This window comes from Cyprinodon variegatus, unplaced genomic scaffold (assembly GCF_000732505.1).
Source record: "Cyprinodon variegatus isolate N-32 unplaced genomic scaffold, C_variegatus-1.0 Scaffold84, whole genome shotgun sequence".
Taxonomy (NCBI): Eukaryota; Metazoa; Chordata; class Actinopteri; order Cyprinodontiformes; family Cyprinodontidae; genus Cyprinodon; species Cyprinodon variegatus.
This window is the reverse complement of record NW_015150537.1, coordinates 1,568,928-1,581,537: the sequence shown is the minus strand read 5'-3', so window position 1 is coordinate 1,581,537 and position 12,610 is coordinate 1,568,928. Positions and strand designations below refer to the sequence as shown.

Sequence of the window (12,610 nt, the reverse complement as noted above, 5' to 3'; positions counted from 1 at the left end):
GTTAGAGCTGTGTGTTTATGAAAAACATGCTGCCTTTGAGAGACTGGATGAAAATTGATCCCTCAACAAATGGAGGGAGTTAAGATCCAAGAAGCATAAAGTAAAGCCAGTCTTTATAACATGGCAGAATGCAGGTTTCACACAGGTAAAACTGGTCAATGAATACAATAAAGGGCTGGCCTAAAAACAATGCATGGCTAAGAGTCTCTGATTTGTAAATAAACTCAACATTTTCAACAATCGCTTTAACGCCACCGATGTTACAGGATCATTTTTTTCCTGTCTGTGCAAAGGTGACCAAATACCAACCTATTCAGATGTCTGTGGCTCTGGCTTTGACGGTTTGGGTGAACATGCTTTAAAGTGTGTTCTGCTCAGCTCAACATGGTCTCCACCGTTCTGCTCTTCAAATTTGGTCAAACATCTGCACTGCATCAAATCACTCTGGTTTTAGGGCTTTGAATGACTTCCTACCACTTACACTCTGACAGGGGAAACGATTTACTGAGGCCATGCATGCCGCAGAAAGCTGCCGTCGGCGGGTTCTTATGGCTGCAAGGGCCCCCCGCCCCGTGAGGCGGTTCCCTACAGCGCTGCCTTTAAATGTCTAAAACTGTATGGAGAGAACAATTACTAAGCATTTTACACTGGGCCCTGTAAGAGTTATTGGACACAACTCTGACTCTCATAGACATGGTGGCGGTTTATCTAAAGCAGAAGACTGCGTCTGCTCGACTAATATTCAATGACCGGACCTCTGACTTCAATAGATGAGTTGTTGGGAAAGCTGTCCACTGATTCAGAGACTCTTTGATGGCCTGACCCAAAAGACGTCACATGAATGGAGCAGTGTCTGTTGAAATCATGGTTCATGCTTGTGCACTACATGGGGGATAGCAATGTTGAACTCTTTCAGTGCCATGACGATAAAGCTGCGGTGGGTTTTCTCTCAATAACGTCAATTGTGGCTATGTGGCTCAAGTACCTACGGTTGAACAGTGATTGAAGCAACATTTCCTGTTTATCAATGTTGAAAAGACCAAAGAGCTTTTTGAAGGTCAACCGATTCCCATTCAGTCCTGGTCTATTTCTGACCTTTCTGTTCAGGATCTTCAAGTTCTTGGTAGGCACATGGATGAGAGGCTCACTTTTTCATTGAATGTGGATGAGATTAAGAAGAAAGTAAAACAGACACTTGTTCAGGAAGCTCTGAGGTTTTAGAGTGAGCTCTTATTAAAACATTTTCATGTTTGCAACATCAGTGAGTGGGTTGGGTACCCCACAGTGATCCGTCTATCTATCCATTAGATGCATCAGTGTCTAGTTCATATGAAGCAGTGATGAAACATACTGGATTCCAGAATGACTGTGATAGAAATGAGATGACTTGAATTTACCGGTTTCAGGCGCTGCAGGCGGAGCATCTTTTGACGCGGCAGCAGGTGAATCGGCTTCATCTGCATTATCTGACAGAAAACAGTGAAGGAGAACGTGTCAGTCGAGAAATAACTGGAAACGCTTAAGACGTAAAAAATCCTGATCAGCAGGTTTTGTCCGGAAAGCCAGATTTAGCATGGACCGGTTCTAGCTTGGAGCATACCGGCTATTTTAGGAGCAACTTAAACATTTCACGCAGTAACCAACTCATCCTGCTGACCAAGAAACTGTTTCTTTCCAGGATGGAGCAGCTCCTCTACCAACACATTCTCCCATACAGAAAGTACCTGTATTCCTCTCCATGGTTTTACATGCATGCTTGGTATGAGGGATTGCTGCAAGACAGTGCTTTAATGCACATGCAGGGGGAGTATATTGCACAAGTCAGTGACTTGATGCAATCTGCTCGGTTTCCTCAGATAGAAAACTTTTAACCAGTCTATCTGTATGGTATGGATGAGTCGACTTTGTGCAGTGTTGTGAATTGCTGCAGAATTTAAAAGAGTTTCTAACAGCTCAGATCAGCAGAGTGGTTGTCAGGAAGCCAGGGCAGCGTTTGTGGCTTCTTACTTCTTCCAGTAGCATCGCAGGAAGCGGTCGGACCCGGAAACCGACAGTGACAGATTGTTCTGTTGATCTCACGAAGCTCCTCCCCTCTGAGCTTGATAGAACAATTAACCTTGCCATTGGGTTATTGCAATTTAGCTGCAGGTCCAATCAGTGATGCTGTCCGAATGTGTCTCTTCTCTATCCACTAATATCTCTGTGTCTGCCATGTGTCACATGTTTCTTTAATGTCTGTCTCTATATGTCCTAATATCCCCTCCTGCCTCATGTACGTAACCCACATGTGTGTCTTGTTGTGTCCACATACCCAGCTCTTGATTGCAGCTCTCCATGATCCGGTAACAGTGCATTTTGCTGAAGTTCCTGGAGTCGAGGCAGACAATGGAGGGATGCAGCAACATGTTGCGCAGACGTCCCAGGTTGCATTCTGGAGAGACCAGGCGGTAACACGCCGCATGGCACTGCAGGTGACACAGCAACTCGTTAACCAAATGCACACACAGAGGACAGGATTAACTGAGACCTGTTCTAATACAGAAACAACATAGAAAAGATGCAAAGTCAAGAAGCTGTGGACTTAAAGCTCCAGGTTCTGAACTTAGACCCTCAGTAGACCTGCAGAGATATGATTCTCACCGTAATCCCGCACCACTCACACCTCATCCCCGACAGGGCTTCGGACGAGCCACAGGAACGGCGACAAACTTCACACTTCGCCGCCGATGCCTGGTTCCCCTCCCTCCAGTGGTGGTGGAACATGTTCTGTTGAGGGTGGAAAAACAGAACCTGTTTAGGGCTTAAATTGCCGGACAGCAAAGAATAAAAGGAGAACTTTAAGTGAAATGAATGTGGTGGCCATGTTGAAAGATGGTTTGTCACTGGTTGCCATGGCAAGCTTTTTCAGGGCAGACTGCAGCTATTCGCTTCATGAGAACTACAGGAAGGATCTGAATGCGGTTGATACAGGTGCTTTAGAACGTTCTCAAGTCCACATGCATGGTTTTATATTATAAAGGAGATCCAACGTCTTAAACAGAACCAATAGGTCCAGGCAGTATTCTTTTTCCGAAAATCGAAAATGTGATCATTTTTAACCAAAATTGTGATTTTATTTCTATTTTCCTTTGTACTAACCCCAAGTTTGTATATCATTTTTGAAGATGTTTCGCCCCAGGCTTTCAGTCCAGGGCTGGAGGGAGAGATTTAGTTTCTTACTCTTTTTAAATATAGTGTGATTAAAAATCGGGGCTTCTGCTATTGAAAATTGTGTTTTGTTAAATTGCAACTATATTGCAAACGCTATTAATTGCCCAGCCCTAATAGGGAGTGAATAAGAATGTCTCCCACCAGAAGGAGACACGCCTGAAGGTTCTAAATATTTAACCGGGTCAAAACCACTCTAACCTCCTACATGAACATTGAGGGGAAAAAAAATAATGAAATTATATATATATATATAAATAAGGGAGAAAATACTTTCTGAATCAGAGGTAAAACGGTTCTATTGAAGAGATTGTTGAGAATGACTTCTTTTTTTTAATTCACTGATGTTAACAATATTTTTCATGAAGAACTAAACTAAAAACCTGTCTCCACAGCCTTCGTCACTTATTGATGGACTTCAAGCAGATCTGACCCCATCTGTGACGGTTCAGCTGCTGGTTTCCTGCCAGTCATAAAGCTGCTGAACTGGTTTTCAGTCCAACCCACATGATCCACTGCGGGCTGCTGATTCTAATCCATGAGAGCCGGTCCATCCGAGGCACCGATCAATCCGGAACTCAATCTGACATCTGATTCTGTTGCAGGATGTAATCTGTAGACTAACAGGAGACTCTCACCAAACCACAAGACATCTAAAACCTGAGAGATACTTTATTTAGATGGAAGTTTCTGATGACTCCTGTCTGTCTTCTCCTGAACAAACCAGTTGCCTGCTCCAGTTCAAGAGCGTTTTTACAAGAGATGGAAGAACAAATAGCCTGGTTTACCTGCTGCAGGTTCCTGTCCAGGTGACAGCAGCGACAGTCGGCACAGCTGAAGGAAGCACAGTCAGCGTGGACGTGCAGCTCGCACACTGAAACACAGGAGACAGCTTCTCAATCAGAAAGGACAAACAGAGCCTGAAAACAAAGGTCTGAGAAATAAAAATTAAACATTTCTGGTTTCATTTCTCAGATAGTCTTGAAATATTCTTATTTAACTCTTATTTATTGAACATTTCTTTCTAGCAGCATGATGTGTATTTTGGAGGTTTTTACATATCTGCTGGGCCCCGTTTCAGAAAGTGGGATAGGTTAGGAGTCACAATAAATTTGAGATAAATCCCTCCATAACCAGGATTTGGGTTTCAGAAAGCTGGACATCTGTTATCCTGAGACAAGATAAACCCCAAGTCACTCCTTTAAACAAGTCTGGTTGCTGGCAGAATTTCCTGAAGATATCCTCAGTCTGTTGCACATTTCAGCTGAGATCAGACATGAGAATAGAGTCAGAAATGGTTTGTCTTTTACCGCAGGAGCCTGTAGATGTTGAAAAGCAAATGCTCAGTATGCTCCGCATGATTCAATGCATTTTTAATGTGGATTCATAAATGTTAAAGCACAGATCCTTTTCTCCAGAGTCAGTAATTATCTCAGTAATATGTCAGCCAAATATCCCTTATATGACATAACAAGGTCTTTGTGCTGCACTTTGCTCTTATGCTGTTCAAATGTCAGCATTAAACTGTTAGCATACAGCTCAGATGCCCATCAGCTCGATCACAACTTCTGCAAAGTCTCGTCCTGCTGTTTCACATCCAGCGGGAAGCTGCCATGAAATCTTTTTTCTCTTTATACATTGAATGGTTTAGTTTTTGTTCAATTATATTATGCAACTGAGCTTTGGTGTAAGAAAAGATCATAATTGAGAATCGTAGAGTAATTAAACTACCCCCTATACAAAAACAATTTTGAGGTGTTTCCTGTTAAAAATCAACAAGACAAAAAAAAAAGAAAAATCCACAGACCTCTATTCATATATTCTTGTATTTCCAGGCATAACTGGAAGCACATTCACATGTATTCACATTCACTGTTCCTTCACTAAATAAATCAGCTTTTATTTTGTAGTATTTTTTTTAGGTTCTCTTTTTTTTCATTAAACATGTTTTCATCTCTTCTGGTAAATAAACCTTTTCCAGCTATTTCACAGGGAGACAGAAAAAATATCAATTTCAGCCTGATGTCTGCCCTTATTTATATTTAGTCACAAACTAAGGTCTAACTTTGTACATATCAACTATATTTATTGAATAAGACAAACAGAGGCAGGGTAATTCAGTAGGTTACATTTAAACTGCATTTTTTTTATTTCATCTTGATTTACTGCTGTCCTTTTTCCACTTTCAGGGAAGATACTAGAGGCATACTGCACACACAGACACTTATTTTATGTTAAATAAGGTCATATTGGGGCTGCTCAGTGACGCAGTGGACAGGGTTGGGATAAGCATGACAGAAAATGGATGGATAGAAGGTACGGTAATATTGAGGAAAATTTTGGATTATTCAGTAAGCGATTAAACGGTATTTGGAGTATAGAGACTCAAAAAAAACCTGTCTTTAGCTGAAAGAAGAACCCACTTAGAGGAGTAAAAAAAACAAAATAAAAAATATATATATAGACATTTTGCATTTAAGATTTAAAAAAACATTTTTTTCTGTAAAAAAGCTCCATCTAGGACTCCTCAAGTGGAAAAGTTTGAGGTTCCCCTGGTTTTATTTAGTAAAAAATCTTCTTTAAGGAACCTGGCTATCCGATTATCAATTAATTAATCGAAAAAAATAATCGACAGATAATCGATTTGCAAATCAATTGTGAGTTGCAGCCCTAATCAAATCCCACTCATGCATTAACTGGTCTATGCCATATTAAATCTCCAAATTTTGCCAGATGAACAGTTTTGCATTCTTGTTTATTATGTTCTTGAAATCTCCATATGGCATCATTAATATCTAAAACTCTATTTTTAAACAATCCACACTTTAACGCTTCTTATTTCCTCCCCTTGCCATGATGGATCATGATTTTTGCGCTTCATTGATTAGGGCGTCTTATATGTTTGTGTTTACTCTGAAATTGACTGATTGATATAACTGATTGATATCACTTGATCTGAAACCAACTCCTGAATGGAGCAAAGCAGATTACATTGATTCAGAATAAAGGCTTTCTACTACTGAATAGGTTAATCCCACGTTCTGAAATTCTAGCGTGTTTTTGACTCATAGCTTTGCAGGTTTTTTGAAGCTCTGATCAAGAAACGATTAGAAAACAGCAGAGCTCCAGAAAGCACCAGGACTACCCTAAAGGTCCAAACAAAGCCTGAGTGTTTGCCAAGACTTGGTCAAACTGAGAACTGGACCAGGTTAGCAGGACAACCCCCCTGCTTAACTCAGAGGGAATCATCTCAGACCGGCAACAATCAATGCTTTTTATTCCCATCAAAGCTGTCAAGTAATCCTACTGGTTCAACATGTGAAAGACTCCCTGCAGGCTGCAGGTTAAACTGGTCTGACTGGTAGTGATGCTGCAGGTTGAACTGGTCGCACCTTCACAGCGCAGCGCCTTGCTTCCCTCTGTCTGCTTCCTGCAGACGCAGCAGAAATGTTTCTTCTGGCCAGCTGGACCAAAGCAGTGAGCAACGGGCACCTGTAGGGGGCAGCAGACAAAGATTTTAAACATTTAAGCAAATAAGGGAAACCACTGCTGATGGGCTGCCTGGTAAACACATAGACCGTAAGCTGAGTAAAACACCCTAATTAAACCATAAATTAACTGTTTACTCTCCACACCCAGAATCCATCACTACCAGCTCAGAAACATCAAGATGTCACTGAAGCAGATCTCATCAGACAGCATGAAGTAGGCTAAAATATCTCAACCAGCAGCACATCCGACCCCACGCTACAGAATCAAAAAACAACATCCCAATCATCAGTCAGGACAGCGTTTTAGATCCAATTCTAAGGCTTCGGACTTCTGTGAAATAGAATCAGAACCTGGAATAGAGAACCTTCTAAGGAGAAGTTAGCCTACCAAAATTACTCCAGGACCTCATCAATGGCACGTAAAGGTCAGAGGACATGACTCAACAATAAGAGGGATAGTTGGGGTGGGCACAAACAGACATGGGAGGGGTTTAAGACCAGAACCACTGCTGACCCCAAAAACACAAAGTCCTGAGCACGAAACATGTTGATGATCCTCAAGATTTCTAGGATGATATTCTGTGGACTGATGGAAACAGAGCGGACCACTCTGGAATCTCTGTGTCCGGTTACATCTAGGGTAAAACTAAGAGCATTTCTGAACCAGAAAATCAAACAGGCACCTTCTAGACCATCACTCTACCACCACCTTGTCTGACTGTAGCCTATGGCTACAGTCAGACATGGTGGTGGTAGAGTGATGGTCTGGGTTGCTTTGCTGCTTCAGAACCAGGAGGACTCTGCTCTCCAGCAGAAGGTTCCAAGTTCTAGTTCAGTTTGGTCCTGCTACAGAATGAAGGACCCAAAGTACAGTCTGAAGTTCACTGCAGAATGGCAAGAAATGAGAAAAAAAAAACACACCCACAAAGCTTTGAAGTGACCTAGTCAAAGTTTACCCTGGAAAACCTTGAAAGTGTCTGAATTAAATCAATTCAGATCAGTTTCCAGTTCCTCTACTGTAAAAGATTTGGTACCAGTTAACCGGCTGCAGCGGGATGAACAGCTCCTTATTGGGTTTGATGGGGGGGATCAGTATTGTATTGTTCCCTTGTAGGGTTGTCAAAAGTATCGATAAGTTATCGATCAAATCTTTAATATTAAAATCTAAAATTAATTTCTGCATGTAAAACCTCTCCGTGTCCCTGAGCTGATGTCTGTTTTTTCAAAGGTCCACATTTTTCTAGTCGTTTCAACGTATTTTTAGGATGTTTTGTAGGGTTGTCAAAAGTATCGATACTCAAAAAAGTATCGACACTGAAACGTTGTATCCGGATACAATACTCATTTTCAAAAGTATCGATACAGTGCTACTACCAGTGGCACCTAAACAGTCATTCATCTTATGCGCAAATTTGAGGAAAATGCACTTTCTGAACACTGTGTGAATAATTCTGTGCACTTTTCAGTTTCAGACTCTTTTTTTGTAATAAGAGGTGCAGCTGCTGAGAATTATTTTTGTTTCTTAACCGGTTTTGCTAGCGTCATTTTTATGTGTGCAAAGCATAGCCAAGGAAGGAACACTTAATTTTAATTTTGTACGTTTTTTATCAAGCTTGCTTAATATTGTGCACAGCAAAAAACCTCAAAATATTGTTTATTGTATTTATTTATCTATTTATTGTATTTTGTTTATTAATAAAAAAAATTCTGTTAAATTTTGGAGTCTTTGTTTTTATCCTTGTGGTATCGAAAATGACATCGAGTATCGAATATTTTACTTAGTATCAGTATCGAGTTGAAAAGTTTAGTATCGTGACAACCCTAATGTTTTGGTGTCAAAGTACAGAAATCTAGAGGAGGTTTACATTCTGATTCGACCCGCTGAGGGATTTTTCCTAAGAGAGAATCACTAGAAAGGCTTGTTAAGGCAGGTTGTATCCTGCTGGGTGAAGGGGACTAAATGGTTCTAAATGTTCTCAGTCTGCTGCCATGAGAAGAAACTTTGATTTTTATTTTGTTCCTGGACTAAAAAAACATCCAATGGAAACAAAAAACTAAACAATCTACATGCATCCCAGAATCCATTGGGGATTAGAGCCGAAGCTCTCTAGTAAGAAGGTCTAACATCCAATGTCCAACCCATCTAAGCTGGTCTGGCTGTCCAAAGAGTCCTTTTTCCAAATCATCTGGAACACAATAGGTTTTCATCTCTATAGTAGGAAAAACAAACAAAAAGTGGACCGGATCATGAAGGGGTCGACATGTTAAACGGTGGGAACCCTATTCTCCTGAATAAAGATGGAGCAACGCTCCTTGGAGCTCATTGAGCAACAATGTTTAGGGTTTGATGACCCTGTAGGATCAGCCTGCTTGTGACTCACCTGAACCTGAGAAGGACTCATGCTGGTGCAGACCACACGGAGCGTCTTCAGGCATTTCTCATGACACATGAAGTTACACACTGAGGAGGAGAGAGACACAGCAGGGTGAAGGTTCCTGCAACATGAGGTGCTTCAATTTGTAATCAAACATTTCTTCATTCAGAGTCTCTGAGTCCTCTGGCTCTGCGGTTGACTCAGGATGACACCTGCTAGTATTTAGAAAAGGGAAAGGAGATGTTTTGGAACGGCTGTTCATGCCTCGCTCCGACTCATCTCCTCTCTGCAGTCTCAGTCATTCAACATTTTTTTCCCCTCTAACTTTCTAACAGCTCGCAGCAATGTTTCCTGCTGATAAACATCTCACTGAAACTGAAAGCAACGCAGAAGGGGCCACTTTATAAAAAGTGAAATACAGCGACAGGCCAACTGAAACTGCATGTATGAGAAAACCGAACCGTTAAGGCGACAAAAAGCGCTCACAGATCCTAATCTAACCTCTGCAGGGAGTGAAGGCAGCGAAGTCCATCTGATGAGCACCACCCTCCGCTGTGCTCTGCAGGTCGTATCGGTTTAATCAGTAATCTGCTCTGAATTAATGAATTTGAATGTTTTCCTTAAAGATGGATGCAAATATTGGGACTATAATAAAAAAAAAAAGGGTTCTGGGTTCCAGGAACAATCACACACTATGAAGCCCCCTTTTACTCTAATACCAGTAAATAAAATCCAATAGAACAGAATGCATTTATATTAAAACCTACAGGAGTTCTGTTTCTGACCTCAGAGGTTCTTTGTAGAAGATCATAGACCAACATGCATCATGGAGACAAAGGAACCCAGCAGACGGATCAGGGAAGGTTTGGTTCAATTTGAAACGGTGCTAGGTTCTAAAAATAAATCCCAAACTTAGAACATCTCTGTCCAACCCATCATCTGAACATGGAAAGGATGGACCTGCTGACCTACCGAGGCATGGACGTCCACCTAGACGGACGGAAACAGCTCTGAGGCAGCTGCAGAGATCCACAGCTGACGTAAAACAATCGGATCAGGTGAGGACAAGCAACACTTCATCCCCTCTAGAAAGCATGACTGTGGCAGCACCATGCTGTGGGGATACTTTACTTCAACAGGGACAAGAGGGTCAGTGTTAATGTTTCCAATCATCAAAGCTGACCTTCTAAACCTAGGATGGAGCTGAAATCCAGCTTCATTCTGGAAAAAAACCTGATAGACCCACGATGGGGGTGAAAGTTGATCTTTCAGCAGGAGAACTACTCTGAGATGCCACTCAGATACACTAAAGGTGGTTTGGATCAGAGCGGATTCATCATTTGGAAGGGTCTAGTCAAAGTCCAGACCTAAATGAGTCTGTGTTTGATCTGAATATGTGAAGCTGGTCGACAAAGTCTCTCTCTCTGTCCATCAGCCTGTTAGGACTTGAGCTTCATGCCAGAGGTGAATGCTCCAAATTCCAGCCTGAGGTCAGAACCTGTCACTCTTTGAATACTTCATAATGCCAACAAACTCCACGATTAATCCCTGTTCAAATAGGTGGAGATGATCTACTTGGGCAGAACCAGAGGAAAGTTCTAATACAAATCTATTCTACCTGAATGATGTTTATACGCTGAACAAAAACTGGCCTGCTTTCCGCTTCTGTCCATCCTCTACTGTTTTATTTGGATCAGAACCCGAGGAGAACCACCCGCTGCATCACGGCGGCAGACGAAGCCCTTCAATGACATCGCAGCTCTCACTTAATCCAAGTTACAGCTTAAAGGAGAAACATTATGTAATCGTGCAGCCAGAGCCTTTCCAGGACACGGAGCTGCTTGGTGTGTTGTACAGCTTCTCACAAAGCTGATGGACACACACACACACACACACATCCATCCAAACCTCCTGTTGTCATGCCAACCAGAGCAAGTACATCACGACTTTATGGAGACAGTTTACACCTCCTGGAAAAAATAAACCCAATAAAGGAGCTGTGTTACTGGGCAGAGTGGAGAAGGTGTTTACATGCAGAGTGTAAGGAAATGATAAGGAAAATGAAAAAGAATATGCATAAGCTGAGAATGAGGGATGATGAAGGTAAAGGTTGGATGATGGAAGAGATGCAGATGTTGATGAGGTTGGGATCAGAGCTGCTGGAAAACCTAGAATCCCTTTTAACTGTTTACCCTCAGGGCTGTCTGCCAGGCTCTTTCCCACGCTAGAAGGATGTGGGCTCACCTTCGCATAGGAAGCCGATCAGCCCCCACACGAAGTCGCTGCAGCTGTGGCAGAAGGTCGGTTTGGTCAGGGTGACTTTCTTGAAGCAGTGGCCGGAGCTCTGGTACTTCTGCCTCGGCCCCGGAGGCTGATGCACCTTCTTCTTCACGGCGGCCGGACTCACCAGCCGGCCGTTGTCCGCATCGGGGTTCGCCGGACCGCTGGAGCGGTTCGACTCGGCCATGTCCGCAAACCAGCCCTCCTCTTTAAAACACGGACAACAAAAATGTGCGCAGTGAAGCCGGCTTATGAGGTAGAATGGTGGGAGTTTTAGGAAAATGAGCCCCAGGCTTCAGTCATCCCAGCGGGCTGGACACGTCAGTGCAGCCCGGGGAAGGGGCGCTGTGCTCGGGGAGGGTCTGGAGAGTTCGCCCCTCCTATGGAGCTAATTATCCAGGTTCCAAAAAAAAAAAAAAAATCATCCAAACATCATCAAGCTTCAAATGTTAACATAAATGAATTGCTTTTAAATGGAATCCGTGCTTTTCTTCCCCCGATTAGAAGCCATCTCCCCGGCTGGGGCCAGCGGCTCTCCGGGTGGAGGATCCCTCCGAACCGGTGGGCTAACGACCAGCCCCCCGACACACAGCACATAGAAGCCGACTGGAAACAGGAAGATTAGGATCCACAGTGGAATGAGTCTGTTTAGCAGCAGCCCCTCCGCCCGGAGACAGCGGTGCCACCCAGCGGCGCCGCCCGCCGCTCTCTGCCGCAGCTCCGCGTTCAGCAGGCGGCCTGAATAAAAGATGACAGATCGATCCAATAAAGCTGCAAACAGCGGGGGTCTGCGGAGCTATGGAGCCTGTGAGACGGTCTGCTCCCGCCTTGCAGCGGGAAGTCAGTCGTAGCAGAACCGGAAGAAACAGTGTAAGCCCCGGGGAGAAGGAGCAGGCAGGCCGCGGGAGGCGGAGGAGGTTCAACCGGTGGTCGCTCCGTCTGAGGAACAAGCTTCTTTCATTCGGCTTTTCTGCTTTTTTTAAAAGGCCGATTCTTCTTCCGCGTCCGAGTCACTAAACACTGATTTACTCCTCCTCCTTCTGCTTCATCATCATCATCATCATCATCATCATCATCATCTCCTCCTCCCTCAACTTCATCTCCTTTCCTCTCCTCCTTCCCTTCCTCCCTTATCTGCGCGTCATCAATGAGCTTCCTAACACTAAATATTTCCAATAGTTCTTTTTGACCTTTTTTTTTTTTTACCGATTTCTCTGCTCTTCTTCTGCAGTTCATTTATCATATAACTCAACATCA

The 12,610-nt window shown here is 43.1% G+C and overlaps 1 protein-coding gene across 1 annotated transcript in view; it reads right to left on the bottom strand.

The window, feature by feature from the left end:
• dgkq (diacylglycerol kinase theta) overlaps positions 1-12,378 on the bottom strand; it is a 25,744-nt gene extending 13,366 nt beyond the window's left edge. The window contains exons 1-7 of the mRNA XM_015373287.1: positions 11,318-12,378; positions 9,080-9,159; positions 6,600-6,699; positions 3,996-4,081; positions 2,641-2,766; positions 2,312-2,465; positions 1,398-1,466 (exon numbers count right to left, since the gene is read on the bottom strand). Coding sequence (XP_015228773.1) covers positions 1,398-1,466; positions 2,312-2,465; positions 2,641-2,766; positions 3,996-4,081; positions 6,600-6,699; positions 9,080-9,159; positions 11,318-11,540 — 838 coding nt within the window. The 5' untranslated portion in view covers positions 11,541-12,378. The remainder of the gene's footprint in view (positions 1-1,397; positions 1,467-2,311; positions 2,466-2,640; positions 2,767-3,995; positions 4,082-6,599; positions 6,700-9,079; positions 9,160-11,317) is intronic.
• Between the last annotated feature and the right edge of the window lie 232 nt (positions 12,379-12,610).